Genomic DNA, 19394 nt, shown 5'->3' with positions numbered 1-19394 from the left:
ACTAGTCTTCTTCTCGTTTTTCCCCTTAGCCATAGTCTTTTGACATACATCACATGCCCTGACGTATCTCCTCACGTCGCTCTGCACCCCGATCCAAAAGAAATCTTCTGTTATTTTTTCTAAAGTGTCTTTTACTCCCTGGTGGCCTGCCGTTATGTTATCGTGCCCTAATTTCAGTACTCTATCTCTCAGTTCCTTTGGGACCATCAACTGCTGAACCTCTCTTCCCGAATTGAACACACATCTCCGGTATAATAAGTCGTTCTTCTTGAAAAACTCCACCACGTTTCGACTTCTTTTCCTTCGTACTACTTCTCCTATCTTCTGTATGCACTTCTGCAATGATTCGTCTTTCTCCTGTAATTCCTTGAACTCAGCGACCGTTATGCTCAACCCCTTAACGTTCGTGACCGGTAATGGTTTTAAGGGTTTAGTACTCTTACTCCTGGCTCGCGTTTGTACTGCCGCTGCTACCTCTACCTCAGGTGACTCCTCTTCTAGCGTTTCTGGCTTTTCTCCCTTCTCTAAATCTTCTGTCCTCTTCCAGTTAGGGTCTAGGTCATCCGCCCTTCTCACCCCTGATACATTCCCCAAAATCAAGTCAAACAGAGGATCTTATACACACCTAGCTGTGACCAATCCCGTAAAAAATGGTGTCGAAACTTGAATTTGCGCCTCTGACAAATACTTAACGGACCTGTCCGCCAAAATGACTGGTTTGAAATAGCCGGTCATGTTCTCTGACGGCACCAGACTTTCCCTAACCAATACTGTGTTCGCCCCCGTGTCTCTCAAAACTGTGGCCCTGCGTCCTTGAACTTCTCCCTCCACCACGGGCATGTTCTTTTCTCTCGGCTCACCCTCTTTACCTTTCATCATACATGCAGCTTTGTCTGCGTATCCTGACCTGCATTCATGCGCTCCATGCCCTCTCTTTTGACATAGCAGGCACTGGTGGACCACGTCTACTATCCTTCACCCGACAGTTCATTGCTATATGTCCCAGCCGGTTACAAAGAAAACATCTTTGGGGCGTCCCTTGCCTGTTCATTGGACCCCGATTCCTCGTCTCACCTGCAGCTGCCATCGGCGCGTCCTTGCCACTCTTTCCTAAATTCTTTAGACCCTGCGCCTCTACAAACTGATCTGAGTGCGCCGCCATCTCCTCCACTGTTTTTAATTTCCTCTCCTTGAGGAATACCGCCAGACTGTCGCTGCACCTGGCGAGGAATTGTTCTCCTACGACCTTGTCCCGCACCCCTTCATATGTCTTGTTCGCCTCTGACAACTCCATCCATCTTTCAAAGTAGTTTGTCAATCTACATGCAAACTGTTTTCCAGTTTCCGCGTCTTCCGGCTTGCATGACCTGAACTTTTCGCGGCAACCCTCAGCGGTTAGCCGAAATCTTTGCAATAAAGTGTTTTTTACTTTGTCGTAGTCTAGGCTCTCTTCGGCGGGCATCCGTCCGAACACACTCAAAGCCTCACCAACTAGACACAAGCTTAAGGCGCTAGCCCACTCGTTCCTTGCCCAGCCTTGCCCGACCGCTATTCTTTCGAAGCGATGCAAGTACGCATCTAAATCGTCCCTACGCTCGTCAAATGGAGCCATTAACTTCCTGGGGCAAATCTGCTTTGGTCTGGGCGAAGTAGAGTCGGATGACGCCGACCTGGGGGAAATCGACCCCTTGCGAGACCTGACGTTCATCTCCGCTAGTTTTACCTTAAGTTCCAAAATTTCTTTTTCGCTTTTCTGTTCTTTTTCCTTCTCTTGTTGCGTGTATTCAAAAAACGCCATCGTCTCCTCCTTCGACATATTTAAATCCTTCGCTACCGCGAAGGATTTCCCACTCCATCTTTACAAGGAACGTTCCCACTCCATCTTTACAACTCCCGAGTATCGGTGACTGGGCCGTATCTATTCTGGCAGGCTCGCCAATATTTGTCACCTTTACTTGGGAGTGTGGAGAGTTGCGTGCATGCGCTACTCTCGATGGAGGAGAGACACGAGCGGCGGCACAGCAAACGAGGATTTAATATGTACAGGGACGGTGAACGCACGCGGCACACAACACTAAAACCGAAAGTCAAAACTAAAGGCAAGCGAAACTAGACATAACTCGACGAAAAAGCTTACTTAATAGATAAACCAAATCTCTAACTTAATACAACACTACTACCAAACAACTATCTCATTTCTGGAGCCTCGCTCCGCCTTTAAAGTCTCTCAATCAGTCTTAGCTCGCCAAAGTCTGGCCACCTTGGCCCCGGCCTAACTGCGTCGTAAACAAAACGTGGGCTCTTACGGACCGCCGACTTGAAGTTCCTTACGTCGGGTCCAAGTCGTATTCCTTCGGGTGTCGATGCTGCCGTAGATGCCGACGACTCGCGTTCTCTTTTGTCGGTGGTGAGCTCGTCAGTGCTCCGTCGGTGATGCGCTCGTCAGCGATGGCGCTCGGCGTTACTTAGGCCCACCTGCCTAGGCCTAGCGTCGGGATGCGTCGCAACTTCTTCAGGAGTGCCGACGTGGCGTCCCGAGGAGAATCAAACGCGCCGGTCTGCCGCAGAAGGGGGATCCTCTCTGGGGTGCCTGGTCCTGCCGTGAGAAGCTGCAGCCCGTCCAGGAGCCTCGCCCGAACTTGCCGAGGTCGACGGCCACACCTTGGACGGCCAGCGTCGCGGACTCAACCAGACCCCCAAGTCTCCCGTCGCCAGAACGTAGCTGGAGATGCGACCTTCCTGACCCGGTGCCACGTTGAAACTCAACGGACAGCGCCGTTCATCTCTCGACTACGCCTCGGTTCATGCGCCTCGCGCGCTCGCGCCGTTCCGAACACCAGGCATCGCGTGCTCCTCTTCTTTTTCGCGCCACCGGCGGCCTCTTACATGTGACAGTTCGTCTTTTTTTCCTTTTTTGAATATATATATATATATATATATATAAGATGGTTCTGCCTGCTATGACTATTATTTCTGCGAATGCGAGTTTTATTTGCAGTATTCACTAGGTAATGTGTTTGTTACTGCAAACACGTGCGCTTATTCCGGTCGGGAGTTCTCACTTTTCGATTATTGCATTTAGAAGATTTGTTATTTTTTCCCATACATATTTATCGTGAATATATATGTCTATGTACCCTTTGATTTAATTACCAAGAAACACTATGGTCATTCTTCGCACCACGCAGTTAATAAACCTCGTTTATTTCACTCTAATATTGTTTTGTTCAATCATTGTCCCTGATAAATATCCAGCAACAAGATGCGCGCGTAAAATGACACGGTATCAATAATAAAATTTTCAACGTAGCCTTCATGGTGCGGAGATACCAGTTACTTTTAGAGGACAGTGGTAAAAACAGCAGTTCACCTGGCTAAAACTACATTTGGCACCGGCCGTCAAGAGTCATGGGCGCACCGAAGCAACAAAACCATTAAAATATGTACTGCACAGAGGTTCTGAGAGAAAAACTGGGCGTCCGCCAGCGTCCGCGTAGCGAACGCGCGCTCGCTAGCAGACGACGCGCTTGACAACGACAGCAAAATTGAAGACGTCGCGTTGTATAATCCATGCCTCAAATATATATGTTTGGCAAATTGGCTTAAACATAAAGTTGAAGTTGAAATAAAGCGCTATTTTAAAGCGTACTATGCGCAATCGGCCTTGGCGCCCGCAGCGAAAGTACGTTGAATACGCCGCGGAGCGCGTCTCCGCCCCAATCCAGTTCGCTCGCAGCGCCCTCGCACTATTTTTCCACACGCGGCGCCTCAGCGGCAGAGCGCCGTTCGGCCCACTCGACTATTGTCTAGTACACTCTACCGTAACCACAGTTACAGTACTCTCCGGCGGAGGCTATGCAATGCGGCGGCTACACGAATGTCGCAAATATGAGCTTCTCCGATAGCCCGAGTGGCGGCGCTGGCGTCGGTTTCAATGGAAAAATAGTCTCAGAAATGGTCTACGAACAACTGGAAGAAATGATAATAGACGAAAATGGAAAAAATAGCCTGGGAAGCGATCATAGACGTTTAGCATTAAAGTTTGGGAGAGATACCAGCGCAGAACATGAACCAATAGCCTCAGAGTTTTTAAAAATGAATGACGAGCAAATAACAGAGATCGCAAACAACATAGAGAAGAAAATTGAGGCTTTTCCTACAGCAGTCTGGGAATATAAGGAACTGGTGGAGGTTATGCAGCATGAAATAAGGCGGACACGGCAATACAACTGTTGGATTGGAAAGAGGAAACCACGTAAGTGGTGGAACAAGGAAATTAAACAAGCTATAGAAGAGCGTAAAGAGGCATCTAGGGTTCATCGAGAAGCCAAAAAGTTGGGATTACAAGAAGAAGAGGTGCTCCTTAGATGGAATACATACAGAGAAAAGAAAAGGGTTGCGAGTGAGCTCGTGCAAGAGAAAATTAAATGCGCAAGTGAACGTTGGGTGCATAACATTCACAAAAGAGACAAAGGCGCCCCAAAAAGATTCTGGAACCATATAAAAGCCCTCGGAGCTCCAACTAGAAACTCGCAAACGGCTATAAGGGATGAAGACGGTAACATCTATGAAGGCGATGATGCGCTGCGGTACATCACAGACGTTATCAGGCATAACTTCGGTACGAGAAAAAGTGTAGTTCAGACAACAGATCCAGCAACAACAGAGAGGCTTAAGAGATCAAAATTCAGCATAGAAAGCTTCTATTGGAAAAAGGCAGCAGAAAATGTCCCTAACAACACGGCAGCAGGACCCGATGAAATCCCAATACAGCTAATCAAAAACCTCGGTCCAAAAAGCAAGGCACTGCTGACTAATGCCATAGAGCAAGTGATTAGAACAAAGAATATTCCCGTTGGCTGGCGTGAAAGCAAGATGAATCTCATCTACAAAGGCAAAGGAGATAAGGATAAGACGAGCTCGTACAGGCCAGTTACAGTAACGTCGGTGATATATAGAATGGCAATGCAAGCCATAAAAGTAGAACTGTCGAAGTGGGTGGAGGAAAACGGTGTATTGGGGGAACTACAGAATGGGTTCAGGCCAGGCAGACGCTTAGAAGACAATATGTTTGTACTAACTCAGTGCATAGAGATTTCAGTAGCTCAGAAAAGACCCTTATGGGTAGCATTTCTAGATATTAAAGGAGCTTATGACAACGTAGACAGGGAATTGTTGTGGGATATTCTTCAATACGAAGGCATAGATGACGATTTCGTGGAGCTGCTGAGGGAGATATATCGAGACAACCAAGTACAAGTGGCATGGGAAGGTCGAAAAGGAAATGAAATGGTGGGAATTCACCAAGGATTGAAGCAAGGATGCCCTCTGTCACCATTGTTGTTCACGCTTTACGTCAAGGGCATAGAAAGACGACTGGAAAACAGCGAATTAGGTTTTGATTTATCCTACATGCGTAATGGACAAATGGTGCAACAGAAGATCCCTGGATTGATGTACGCAGACGACATTGTGCTACTAGCGGACAATAAAAAAGATTTACAGATACTTGCGAATATCTGTGGGAACGCAGCGACAAATCTAGGCCTTAAGTTTAGCACAGAGAAATCAGGGATTATGATCTTTAATGAACACACGAGTAACTTCGTGGTGTCAATTCAACAGCAAGTAATACCCATAGTGAAGCAATATAAGTACCTCGGCGTACACATAAACGAAGGAAAGAATTACTCAAGCAACCACCAAGATAATCTGAAAATAAAGGGGAAGCGGAATGCAGCATTAATGAAACACAGAGCACTGTGGGGCCACAATAAGTATGAGGTGGTGCGTGGAATCTGGAAAGGAGTAATGGTGCCAGCGCTAACATTCGCAAATGCCATTATATGCTTAAAATCGGATATATTGGCGGGTTTAGAAGTTAACCAAAGATCAGTAGGCCGGTTGGCTTTGGGAGCACACGGTAATACGACAAATGAGGCAGTGCATGGAGACATGGGTTGGGCCTCTTTTGAAGTCAGAGAAGCACAAAGCAAAATTAGTTTTGAAGAAAGGCTCAGGAACATGGATGAAAATAAATGGGCGGCTAAAGTGCACAAGTATCTCTACATGAAAAGCGTGGACACAGAATGGAGGAAGAGGTCAAGGAAGTTGGCAACCAAGTACAGGATAATCGAAACTGTAAATAGACAACCAGGGGTCATCAGAAAGAAAGTGAGAGAAATAGAGACCGTGAATTGGATGCAAAGAATGGAAACGAAAAGGACAATGGAGATTTACAAGAATGAGAAGAAAGAAATTAGAAGGGAAAATCTGTACGATAACACAAAGGGCAGTGCCTTGCTATTTGAGGCTCGAGCCGGTTGCCTAAGGACGAAAACATATCGGAACAAATATTCGGAACTAGATGAGACATGTGTATGCTGCAGTAAAGATCCAGAGACCACTCAGCACATCCTAATGGAATGCGACGGGATCCACCCAGCGAGAACCGTAGGTAACGTGCAACTCCCAGAAGCGCTTGGGTTTAAAGTGGAAGGAAACATAAACAGATCAGCCGTAGAGATCAGCAAGAGACGATTAGAGTACTGGTGGAAAAAAAGCAGGGAAAAGATGGATACGACCTGATCTCTTAAAATCATAGGCAGCGGTACAAGCTAAAATTTTGAAAAAGGTATACAAAAATGCGAGATAAAGAACATGTGTAGTATACCTGATTAAATCAAGCAGGCTAGGTGACTATTCGTCGCCACCCCGTTTCAAAGGGGACATCATCATCATCATCATCATATGGAACGTGGGTGCGACGGCGCAGCTGCCCAGTGCCCGATCACATTAGTTGGAGTTGCTGAGGTGCGTTGTTTTTTCTGTGGACGTCGTCGCGTGTATTTTTTTTTTTCCTTCAGTGTTTTTTTTTTTTTGCACATAGCCTGCAAGAGATTCGCATGCCTTGCAGTAACTGAGCCATGCTGCGGCATCGACAAAACCACTGCTAGGCGCCTGGCTGCCAAACAGGCTATGTTTATGTGAAGGATGGGCTGAAGTTCTCCTTGTTTGGCGTCCCGAAGGATAAAAATAGGCGGAAAGAGTGGGAAAAGAACCTCCATAGAACCTCCCCTGGAGGTTCTATGGAGAACCTCCCCAGTATGCGAGAACCTATGGAGAACCTCCCCAGTATGCGAGCTCCATTTCGAGCCACGTTTTGTGCTCAACTCGAACGCAGTTCCTGATCACTGTGAATTGTTTTTCTTTTTATGGTCTAGTTAGGTCAGTTAGCGAAGGAAACTGCGAGGAATATACACTGGCCTCCTTACTGGAAGTTGACTCTCTCGAAGCATCAGGTGACAGAAATGAGTGCCGTCAAACTGCTGCTAGCGCTACTGCCACAGAGGCCACACAAACGTGGTACCCCAGCATTGCACGGGCCTGCGGGTTTCAAACGACCATAACCAGCACTGGGCCAGAAGCGACTCGAGGCTCACTTACCACATTGCGGGCTATGTTGGTATTGTCAATTCCAGCACAAAATGCCAAGAATGCATAAAGCTGCTCACTATGACGCCACCAGGCGAAAGTTTTCAACTTGCCCGGCTAACAAACTTCTGGACCAAGGAGGCCTCCTTTATCCCTCCAGTCAGCTGTACGGCTTTGTGAAAATTCTAGAGGATTTTTTGACAGAATGCTTCTCTCAGAGTGAGGTACACTCTGACAGCGTTATGGATATGCTGGAAGTTGCTAAGAGTAAGCTTTCCTTCGAAGTTGGCTGCAATGTGCACGCTCTTAGCCTCACAGCTAAAATAATTAGTTTTTACATTGTCACACGTCTGCATTTTTATGTGAAAGGAATTAACTGTGACAAGGCAGGAAAGCGGCAGAGGGCCAAGCATCTGAAGTTGAGCCGTTGCACATGAGTTGAAGTGCATGAAACAATGGCTTGCTGTACTTAATTTTCTTACAAATAAAAGCTTTGTGTCAGCAACAGCCCTGTTAACTTCACTTTGCTTACCCTTATATAACCGTACATAAGCATAGGTCGGAGCCTTTGTCAAGTGAACTAGTTTTTACTTTTTGTTTCAGGCCTCCCTCCATTTCTTTATGGAAAAAAACAAACCTGATTTGATTTAACAAATGTGTGCCGGCGTAATGATGGTTAACAATAAACGCAGAAGGCTACTGGGAAGCATGGAACAACTAAAGTGGAACAATGAAATATTTAAGCCATATATACATATTCATTTTGGCTAAGCAAAGGCACAAACCTGGTTAGCATGCCTGATTTTTTTTAGCCCAGCTGGGAAGTATGCATGCACTGTTTTCTGTCTGACAAAATTTTACATTAGGTCGACAAGGCATGAAACCGTTTTCAACATTTTTTTTTACGATTGCCCGATAATTCGGAAAATTCGAAGGCCCCTTCCGCATAAGCAACATCCGTCAGCGACGACCTCTTTGCACAAAAGGTCTGAGTTAGGATAGGCAGAAAATTGCCCAGTGAGTGAGTACGAACTTTATTTAGGTCCTGAGGAGAAAGAATTAAAGCGGGGCCGGAGGCCCCGCCAATCTTTTCGGTGGCTCCACCCAGGTCGGGGCCGGTAGACATAGTCCTTCGGCGACGGCCCGGGCCCTCTGGACAGCCTTGAGTTGAGCGATGAGCTCTGTACTTCTGAGCGCTGAGTCCCAGGAGGACTGGTCAGGAAAGTCCGTGCCCGCGTTGGCAGGGCACAGCCAGAGCATGTGTTCGAAGTTGTTGTATTCGTGGCCGCATTGTGGGCATGCAGTAGGAAAGTCAGGATTGATCCTGCTTAGTGTTGTTGGTGTGATGTATGTCCTAGTCTGCAACTGTCTGTATGTGACGGCCTGTGCTTTTTTGAGGTTTTGGTGAGGAGGAGGAAAAATTCTTTGTGCTAACCTATGATTTGAAGTGATGTCGTGGTATGATCACAAGCGGGTCTTTGTTGTCTAAATCCCTCCAGGCTGGGTTGAAGCGAGGGGGCGGACCGCAGACGCGGAATGTGAGTTCTCGCGCCAGTTGGTGTGCCCGCTCATTCGGATTACAGTCAGGAGGTCCGGAAATGTTGCCCATGTGGGCCGGGAACCATGTGATGTGTGGGGACGTGAGGTTATCTCCTCCCGTTTCTTGGAAGATTTTGTTGACCACCGTAGCTGCTTTCCTAGAGACGAGGGCCGCCGAGAAGGTTCTGATGGCTGTTCTTGAGTCCGAGTAAATGACGGAGGCTTCTTTGCAGCTTCGAAGGGCCACCGCGATGGCCATTTCTTCTGCTTCGTGAGTGAAGTTGGTAACCACGTACCGTGGCTGCGTTGACGAGTGATCCATGGGCGTCCACCACAGAGACCGCGTATGTGCCACGATTCCAATATCTGGCCGCGTCAACGAAGAGGACTTGCGTTTCGTTACGATTAATGTTGCCAAGGATTGCCTTCGCTCTCGCTTTTCTCCGCCCTTCGTTGTGGGTCGGGTGTATGTTTCTTGGGATTGCATCAACGGTTATTGACCTCTTGGCATTTATGCATAGTTGCGACTTCTCTGGTGGTATGAAGAGGGGCTGTATGTCTGCTTCTAGTAATATCTCGCTCAAAAGTTGCCATCTTCCTTTTCCACAAGGTACTATTATGGCAAATATCATGTGGCCTAAACAAATATAGTGCTTGCTAAAGATATGTAAAGACTGTCAAGTATGCCAAAATTAAAAACAAATAAGTGTGTGAACTGCTTCGAACTGAAACCGACAGAAACGCAAGGAAAATCAAAGCTTCTGCAAGCAAAGCTTCCATTGAAGTTGCCAGTGGCGCCACCTCTTGGATGCGACGCTGACTGCGTCAAAGGAGCGGCTGAGTAAGCCGACTGCCCCCTTCTAGTACACTGTACCACAGTTAATCCGCCTTTTGCATTGCGCTGTGGCGCCACCTTGGCGGGCTCCGCGAGAAACAATATGTACGGCTACAGTGTACTAGAAGGGGGCAGTGGGCTTACTCAGCCGCTCCTCTGACGCAGTCAGCGTCGCATCCAAGAGGTGGCGCCACTGGCAACTTCAATAGAAGCTTTGCTTGCAGAAGCTTTGATTTTCCTTACGTTTCTGTCGGTTTCAGTTCGAAGTCACTCTAGTTCGAAGCAGTTCACACTCTTATTTGTTTTTAATTTTGGCATACTTGAGAGTCTTTACATATCTTTAGCAAGCACTATATTTGTTAGGCCACATGATATTTGCCATAATAGTACCTTGTGGAAAAGGAAGACGGCAACTCTTGGGCAATTTGCTGCCTATCCTAACTCTTAAACCTTTTGTGCAAAGAGGTCGTCGCTGACGGATTTTGCTTATGTGGAAGGGGCCTTCGAATTTTCCGAATTATCGGGCAATCGTAAAAAAAAAATGAAAGAAAATTTTGAATGAAAGGGACGGTGACCAAATATACGGTTGCATGCCGTGTCGACCTAATGTAAAATTTTGTCAGAGAGAAAACAGTGCGCGCATACTGCCCAGCTGGGCTAAAAAAAAAAAGCATGCTAACCAGGTTTGTGCCTTTGCTTAGCCAAAATGAATTTGTATATATGGCTTAAATATTTCATTGTTCCACTTTAGTTGTTCCATGCTTCACAGTAGCCTTCTGCGTTTATTATTAACCATCAGGTTGATTTTTTTTCATAAAGAAATGGAGAGAGGCCTGAACAAAAAGTGAAAACTAGTTCACTTGACAATTAGGCTCAGGCCTATGCTTATGTACAGCTATATAAGGGTAAGCAAAATGAAGATAACAGGGCTGTTGCTGACACAAAGCTTTTATTTGCAAGTACAGCAAGCCATTGTTTCATGCACTTCAACTCATGTGCAACGGCTCAACTTCAGCTGCTTGGCCCTCTGCCGCTTTCCTGCCTTGTCCCAGCTAATTCCTTTCACATAAAAATGCAGACGTGTGACAATGTAAAAACTAATTATTTTAGTTGTGAGGCTAAGAGCGTGCACATTGCAGCCAACTTCGAGGGGAAGCTGCACCCTGTCCGAACCGTTTCAGGGACCCTTTAACAACTGCCGGCATGTCCATAACGCTGTCAGAGTGCGGCTCATTCTGACAGAAGCATTCTGTGACAAGATCCTCTAGCTTTTTCACGAAGCTGTACAGCCGACTGGAGGCCTCCTCGGTCACAGAAGTTTGTTAGACGGGCAAGTTGAAAACTTTCGCCTGGTGGCGTCATAGTAAGCAGCTTTATGCATTCTTGGCATTTTGTGCTGGAATTGAGAATACACTCCCGCGCAACATACCCCGCAATGTGGCAAGTGAGCCTCGAGTCGCTTCTGGCCACGTGCTGGTTATGGTCGTTTGAAACCCGCAGGCCCCTGCAATGCTGGGGTACCACGTTTTGTGTGGCCTCTGTGGCAGTAGCGCTAGCAGCAGTTTGACTCCACTCATTTCGGTCACATGATGCTTCGAGATAGTAAACTTCCAGTAAGAAGGCCAGTGTACCTTCCTCGCAGTTTCCTTCGCTAACTGACCTAACTAGACCATAAAAAGAAAGACAATTCACAGTGATCAGGAACTGCGGTGGAGTTAAGCGCAAAACGTGGCTCGAAATGAAACTCGCATACTGCGCTCGTGTCGTCCAGGGGCTTGTCAGCTCTGTGGAGGTTTTTTCCCACTCTTTCCGACTATTTTTATCCTTAGGGACGCCAAACAAGGACAACTTCGGCCCATCCTTCACATAAACATAGCCTGTTTGGTACCCAGGCGCGTAACAGTGATATTGTTGATGCCGCGGCATGGCTCAGTTACTGCAAGGCATACAGTCATACTAATCTCTTGCAGGCTATGTGCGAAAAAAAAACACTGAAGTAAAAAAAAAACCCACGCGACGACGTCTACAGAAAAAACAACGCAGCTCTGCAATTCCGACGAATATGATCGGGCACTGGGCGGACACTGGGCAGCTGCGCCGTCGCACCCACGCTCCATGATGATGATGATGATGATTTGTGGCTAATGAACCCTTTGTAACGGGTGGACTCAATATATTAGTGTCCTAGCCAAAAAAAAAACAGAAAAAAAGAAAGAAAAAACAATCTATACCACATAGTCAGGAGTTATGTCACACGCGGCACCGTTCGCGATTGTTTTACCGCTCTCCACCACCGCTCTAGGCGAGCTTTAGTTGTGGCTACGCCCTCGAAGCAGCGGCCACCTCCACGTCGAGAAATCCGAGGGCCTGCGGCATGGTGGTGCCTTCTTTTGGGGTGGGAGACAACTTCGCACAGTTAAGGACCAGATGCTCCGCCGTCTCCCGCTCGCTACCGCATACCCTGCACACAGCGGCCTGCACCTCGGGGGCGCAGTCAAACCGGCTGCGGTAGTCAAGAGTTCGGAGTGCGCCCGCACGCGCCTCGAATAGGAGGGCGCTGCCACCACTGTTGTCGTAGATCGGCTCCGGTGTGATGGTCCCCTTGTTGTCGCAGTACAGGCGGAGCGTCGTCTTCGAGGCCATAGCCGATTTCCACAGCTCTCGCTCTGTCTCACGCACATGGTCCTGAACTCCTTTAGCCGTCTCACACCTGGCTCCTCCGGTTTCCGAATAGTTCAAGAGGCCATATTTTCGCCTCAGGAACTGGACACGCGACCTCCATTGTGTCTGGATGCCTTTAAGGTAGACGTACCTAAACACCCTGCGCGCCCACCTAGCGTCATCCATGTTGCGCAGACGGCACTCAAACGCAATTTTGCTCTTGGCCTCTCGAGCCTCGAAGGAGGACCAGCCGACATCGCCCTGGATGGCCTCTACGGCAACTCGGCCATGGCAGCCCAGGGCCAGGCGGCCTACCTCTCGCTGCCCACGTTCTAGCCAATCACGGGTTGGTGCCGTCAGGCATATGGTTGAGTTCGCGAAGGTCAGTCCAGGCACATGCACTGACTTCCACAGCTCGCGCACCATGAGATATCGGCTACAGCCCCACAGGCATTGTCGGCGCAGTATGCGACTGGCCCGCTGTGCCGATTGTCTCAGGTGCGCCTCGTGTTCCGCGTTGACACCATCTGAGGCACTAAGCACTACACCAAGATAGCGGTACTCTTCCGCTGCCGGGAGCCTCTCGCCATCTGGGAGCACCATAGTCGGATTTTCCCGGTCCCCAGAGAACTGTACTACCGCCGACTTCCTCGAATTGAAGGCTAGGCCCAAGGTTCCAAGGTGTTTGGCTGATGTTTCAACCAGCTGCTGCAGTTGGGCTTCATTTTCGGCCAGTAGCACAAGGTCGTCCGCAAAAACAAGGCCAGGAATCGTCCAAGTTGTTGGGGTGCTGTCAAACGAGAAGTTGAGTGTGAACCCCACGTCCAAATTTAGAAGGGCGTGCTCAAGACTCGCTGCATATACAGCAATGGGGAGAGGGGACAGCCCTGTTTCAGGCCTCTCTTTACCTCCACTGGTCGGGCGCGCGTCTCCCCAAAGCGGGTTTCAATGGTGTTGCCAGTGTAGAGTCGGCGAAGTAGGTCGATCCACACGGGCGGCATGCCGAGGTCATCCATGCGAGATAGGAGGAGGTTATGCGGCACGCTGTCGTAGGCTTTGGCTACGTCCAGGAAACAGGCGAGTAAACCTCGCGATTCCTTGCGCGCAATCTCAATGCACTGCATGAGCACAAATAGGTTGTCCTCGACCCGCCGTTTCTGCCGAAAGCCATTTTGCAGCTCCGTGAGTGTCCCGCTCTTCTCCGCCCACGCGTTCATCCAGCTTTTGATGACCTGCATGAAGCTTCGGTAGAGCACACTGGTGACCGTGAGTGGCCTATAGTCTTGTAGTTGGGCACTGCGTCCTCCCTTCTTAGGTATCAGGCATACTCTACCGCGGAGCCAGTCTTCAGGAACAGGGTCGCCTGCAACAATGCCGGTGAAAATTGAGGCCATGGTTTCTCGTGCTCGCTGCCCAAGTTGTTTCACGAGACCAGGGGAAATATCGTCAAGCCCTTTGGCGCTGTGGGACCCAATGTGAGCTATGGCCCGGTCTATCGCAATGCGTGTCACCCTCCACTCACAATCCGCTGGGGTGCTGCCCCTCTCCCGCTCTTTGTCACGAGGCACAGTCGATCTTACCTGTTGTACTGGTATCGAACTATTGTATAGCTGTTGCATGTAGGCCGTGAGATGTTCCTCAGCGTCTGTAACCTCTTCGCCTGCTGCATCGCGGAGAATAGGGCGAGGGGCCTCGCGGTCAAGCGAAGAGATGTACGCCCAGAATTTTTGTGGTCCGCTGCGGCCAGCTTCCGTAATAGTCCGCAATTGCTTCTGGTTACTTTCGGTGATCTTCTTCTGTACGATTTGTTGCATGTCTTTCTTGCGTTTTAAGAATTCCTGCCACGCCTGGTGACATTCTTCGGTCGAGAGAGACCTCGCCGCGTTGCGATGTGCGCGATTCGCCGCGCGTCGCGCCTCGAGGGCTGTTTTCACCTGCTGGTCCCACCAGGCCTTGCGTTTAGTGCCACCGCGGGAGTGGACTCGCTTCTCGTAACGACGCATAGTGTGATGCAGCTCATCGATGAACTCGGCGTATGTGGTTTGTCGCATGTGTATACCACTCTTCTCAAAATCACCCGCCACTCTCTCAAAGGACGTTGCCGGCAGATACTGTCTGACTGACTTGCAACGATCTGTCCGGTGGACTCGATGGGCGGAGGCAGAGAATGTCAGGGCGATGCGGTTGTGGTCGCTGCCCAAACTAAACTGTCCGCTCTCGTCCACGTGTACTCTTGTCATATGGGCTGTCAAGTTTGGCGACGTGAGGGCATAGTCGATGCAGGAGCGGCTATTTCTAGCACTCCATGTAGTTTCGCCTATGCAGTCGGGGCGGAGGTTGGCAACTTCAAGGGAGAGCCTTTCGGCTAGCTGCAGCATCAGCCCACCGTTACGGTCTTGGTAACCATCGATAAGTTGGACATGCCCGTTAAAGTCCCCCATCACCAGAACCTCCCTATTGGAACCCCAACGTCCAACGTCTTCAGTGATACACTGGATGATGTCATGATTTTCAACATTTTGCCCTCGATCAACGCTCAGGTATAACACCGCCACGATCACGGGCATGCCCAAGATAGAGCCCGCCAACCACATGTGTTCATTGCACGGGCCTTCTAGCTTCGTCCAGATGTTGCCCGCGTCGCTGCGCCATAGGATACCTACTCCTCCTCCCTTACGAGCCCCTTGAGCTCTATTGCACCCGGCCCAATGCCATTTTAGGTCTACCGGTGGTTCCTCGAGTCCAAGTACATGGGTCTCTGCGACAGCATACAGCAACATGTCCTCGGCATCGAGCATCTGATATAGCTCCTCCTATTTGCTATGCTTTCTTGCCCCGTGCATATTGAGGAAGCCAACCTTTGCGATTGCCCTGTTTTTCCTGCGGCGGCGGCGGCGGTGGCAGGGTTTTAGTTTTGGAGATTTGCAAGCCTGAGGTGGTGCCTGACCATATCTCCGATCGCATTGTATATGTCTGGAGGATCCATATGATGGCTCCACGCTTGTGCTGTGGGCCACGATTGGAAAACTGTTGCGAGTGGGGGTGTATGGTTGTGGAATTGTTCCCTCGTCGGAGCTGGTGGCAGGTTCATCACCCTTGGCTCCTGGGCCGTTGTGGCTGCATGATTCGGGAGAAACGGTATCTGGGCGGTTGCAGCGCGTGCCGATTCCAGTATCCCCTGCGACGGATGCAGCGATCCAAGTTGTACCTGTATATTTTCGGCTGGACCCCGTGTTTGTGTGAATGGTGCCTTTGCAACTGCATTTGGTGACTTGGTGCTGTGTTCTGTCGGTTGTGATGTCTTCCTCACCCTCCGGCGGAGGTCGGCTTCCCTGGTCAATGTCAGCCTTTCCGCTAGGGACCGGTCCCCTTTGGACTGGCGGTCTGTTCCACGTTTGCTGTTGTCCGCCACTTGCGGAGGTTTCAGGTCCCCTAAAGAAGACCTGGCACATGATGATGATGATGATGATTTATTGGCATCCCCTTTGAAACGGGGTGGCGACAAATAGTCACCTAGCCTGCTTGATTTAATCAGTTATACTACACGTGTTCTTTATCTCGCATTTTTGTATACCTTTTTCAAAAATTTAGCTTGTACCGCTGCCTATGATTTTAAGAGATCAGGTCGTATCCATCTTTTCCCTGCTTTTTTTCCACCAGTACTCTAATCGTCTCTTGCTGATCTCTACGGCTGATCTGTTTATGTTTCCTTCCACTTTAAACCCAAGCGCTTCTGGGAGTTGCACGTTACCTACGGTTCTCGCTGGGTGGATCCCGTCGCATTCCATTAGGATGTGCTGAGTGGTCTCAGGATCTTTACTGCAGCATACACATCTCTCATCTAGTTCCGAATATTTGTTCCGATATGTTTTCGTCCTTAGGCAACCGGCTCGAGCCTCAAATAGCAAGGCACTGCCCTTTGTGTTATCGTACAGATTTTCCCTTCTAATTTCTTTCTTCTCATTCTTGTAAATCTCCATTGTCCTTTTCGTTTCCATTCTTTGCATCCAATTCACGGTCTCTATTTCTCTCACTTTCTTTCTGATGACCCCTGGTAGTCTATTTACAGTTTCGATTATCCTGTACTTGGTTGCCAACTTCCTTGACCTCTTCCTCCATTCTGTGTCCACGCTTTTTATGTAGAGATACTTGTGCACTTTAGCCGCCCATTTTTTTCATCCATGTTCCTGAGCCTTTCTTCAAAACTAATTTTGCTTTGTGTTTCTCTGACTTCAAAAGAGGCCCAACCCATGTCTCCATGCACTGCCTCATTTGTCGTATTACCGTGTGCTCCCAAAGCCAACCGGCCTACTGATCTTTGGTTAACTTCTAAACCCGCCAATATATCCGATTTTAAGCATATAATGGCATTTGCGAATGTTAGCGCTGGCACCATTACTCCTTTCCAGATTCCACGCACCACCTCATACTTATTGTGGCCCCACAGTGCTCTGTGTTTCATTAATGCTGCATTCCGCTTCCCCTTTATTTTCAGATTATCTTGGTGGTTGCTTGAGTAATTCTTTCCTTCGTTTATGTGTACGCCGAGGTACTTATATTGCTTCACTATGGGTATTACTTGCTGTTGAATTGACACCACGAAGTTACTCGTGTGTTCATTAAAGATCATAATCCCTGATTTCTCTGTGCTAAACTTAAGGCCTAGATTTGTCGCTGCGTTCCCACAGATATTCGCAAGTATCTGTAAATCTTTTTTATTGTCCGCTAGTAGCACAATGTTGTCTGCGTACATCAATCCAGGGACCTTCTGTTGCACCATTTGTCCATTACGCATGTAGGATAAATCAAAACCTAATTCGCTGTTTTCCAGTCGTCTTTCTATGCCCTTGACGTAAAGCGTGAACAACAATGGTGACAGAGGGCATCCTTGCTTCAATCCTTGGTGAATTCCCACCATTTCATTTCCTTTTCGGCCTTCCCATGCCACTTGTACTTGGTTGTCTCGATATATCTCCCTCAGCAGCTCCACAAAATCGTCATCTATGCCTTCGTATTGAAGAATATCCCACAACAATTCCCTGTCTACGTTGTCATAAGCTCCTTTAATATCTAGAAATGCTACCCATAAAGGTCTTTCCTGAGCTACTGAAATCTCTATGCACTGAGTTAGTACAAACATATTGTCTTCTAAGCGTCTGCCTGGCCTGAACCCATTCTGTAGTTCCCCCAATACACCGTTTTCCTCCACCCACTTCGACAGTTCTAATTTTATGGCTTGCATTGCCATTCTATATATTGCCGCGTCGGTATTCGTGCACAAGTGCACCCTGGCGCCGACAAAGACGCCGACCGGGCTGCTCGAGATTCCGGAGGGCATCTAGAGAAGAAGAAGAGATTCTTGTTGTTGGCGCCTCTCTGGTTCCTTCTCCCGAGTACGTCGCGGTGCTTCTATAATAAAGCTCCTGAGATTTGTGCATCGCGACACTGGTGGAAGTGCTGGGTACCGTCGCCTCATGATCGGCACTCCTACGAGCAGCCCTGCATCTAGCCCCACAAGACACCCACGAGTCGAGACGCCTGTTCACCGCACGAGCCGCCGCCTGCAAGGTTTGAGCCCCGAATTTGGCGTCTTGCAAACATCGTCTTCATCAACGGCCGCCACCCCAGCTCCAGCAATGACACTTCCAAGCAGCCCAACTCAGGTGACCGTTCAAAACCTTCGGATTCCTGAACCATTTCACGGTGACGCGCATGAAGATGCGTTGGACTGGCTGGAGAAATATGAACGGGTAGCGAGATCGAATCACTGGCGCCCCGACCAGAAGCTTTTCAACGTCTATTTCGCACTCGAAAAAAGTGCAAAGACGTGGTTTGAAAACCGCGAGGGAAGTCTGACAACGTGGGAGGACTTTTCGCGTCGGTTTCTCGACACATTCGGGGACACAAATCGACGTGAAAACGCACTGCGCCTTCTCGATACGCGCATCCAAAAGCCAAATGAAGGTGTCGCCATGTTTGCCGAAGACATGGCGCGTTTGTTTCGCCGCGCAGATCCCAACATGCCGGAGGCTAAAAAGCTCAGCCATCTCATGCGTGGTGTCAAGGAGCAGCTGTTCGCTGGCCTGGTGCGCAATCCACCGACAACAGTGGACGAGTTCATTAAAGAGGCCACAGCAATCGAGCGGGCGCTGCAGCAGCGGTACCAACAGTACGATCGTCTGATTGCCGGGGCACCGACAGGAGCCGCAGCACTGGTTACGGACGATGAATCCTGCTTGCGCCAGTTGATACGCCAGATTGTGCGCGAGGAAATTGCGAAGGAGAACGCTAGGCTCACACCGCCGCACGAGTTCCCGGTTGCCTCCGTCGCTGAAGTGGTACGACAGGAACTCCGACAGGTGCTTGCCCCTTCCGAGCCTCGTACCGAGCTGTCATACCAGCCGAATCCATATAGCTACGCAGACGCGGTCCGCCGTCCGTCGCCGTCTGAGCCGCCGTACCAGCCGAACACATACAGCCATGCAGACGCTGTTTACCGTCCCTTGTCTTCCCTGCCGTCGCCACAATACCGTCAACGGCCTCCTGTCGCAGCCTGGGCCCAACGGGAACCTGTCAGACGGCCCCAGCTCCGTAGGACCGATATATGGCGCACTGAAGATCGGCGGCCATTGTGCTACAATTGTGGCGAACCAGGACACATCTATCGTTTCTGCCCTCATCGCCCAGCTGGCTACCAGGGTGGCCCATATGGCACTACGCGTCGCCTGGCTGACGAAAACCGTGTCCCCTTCGACGACAGCCGCACTGGCCGGCAAGTGAGCTCTTCGAATCTCCGGTCGCGCTCACCGTCTCCAGCACGTTTCGCCTCGCCGAACAGCCGCACTTTTGCTGACGTCGTGAGAGGTCGTTCTCCCAGCCCACGGCGGGGAAACTGAAAGCAGCGACCTCAAGGGGGAAGGTTGCA

General features: G+C 49.4%; 1 protein-coding gene across 1 annotated transcript; it reads right to left on the bottom strand.

The window, feature by feature from the left end:
- Positions 1–12127: 12127 nt before the first annotated feature.
- Positions 12128–15036, bottom strand: LOC119435064 (uncharacterized). The gene is made up of 3 exons (XM_037702032.1): positions 13992–15036; positions 13428–13832; positions 12128–13323 (listed from the first exon to the last, which is right to left on the bottom strand). Exons 1-3 carry the CDS (start codon positions 15034–15036, stop codon positions 12128–12130), a joined length of 2646 nt encoding a protein of 881 aa, XP_037557960.1.
- Positions 15037–19394: the final 4358 nt, after the last annotated feature.

This window comes from Dermacentor silvarum, unplaced genomic scaffold (assembly GCF_013339745.2).
Source record: "Dermacentor silvarum isolate Dsil-2018 unplaced genomic scaffold, BIME_Dsil_1.4 Seq412, whole genome shotgun sequence".
NCBI lineage: Eukaryota > Metazoa > Arthropoda > Arachnida > Ixodida > Ixodidae > Dermacentor > Dermacentor silvarum.
This window is presented reverse-complemented; position numbering and strand designations above follow the sequence as displayed.

What these genes read in the sequence shown, in the direction of transcription:
- LOC119435064 (XM_037702032.1), bottom strand. Translation starts at nt 15,036, where the DNA reads ATGCCCGTGATCGTGGCGGTGTTATACCTGAGCGTTGATCGAGGGCAA. An exon ending in GGGCAGCACCCCAGCGGATT is followed by an intron (nt 13,833 to 13,991) that starts GTGAGTGGAGGG and finishes GCATTGTTGCAG; the next exon opens with GCGACCCTGTTCCTGAAGAC. An exon ending in ACTTCGCCGACTCTACACTG is followed by an intron (nt 13,324 to 13,427) that starts GCAACACCATTG and finishes CTGTATATGCAG; the next exon opens with CGAGTCTTGAGCACGCCCTT.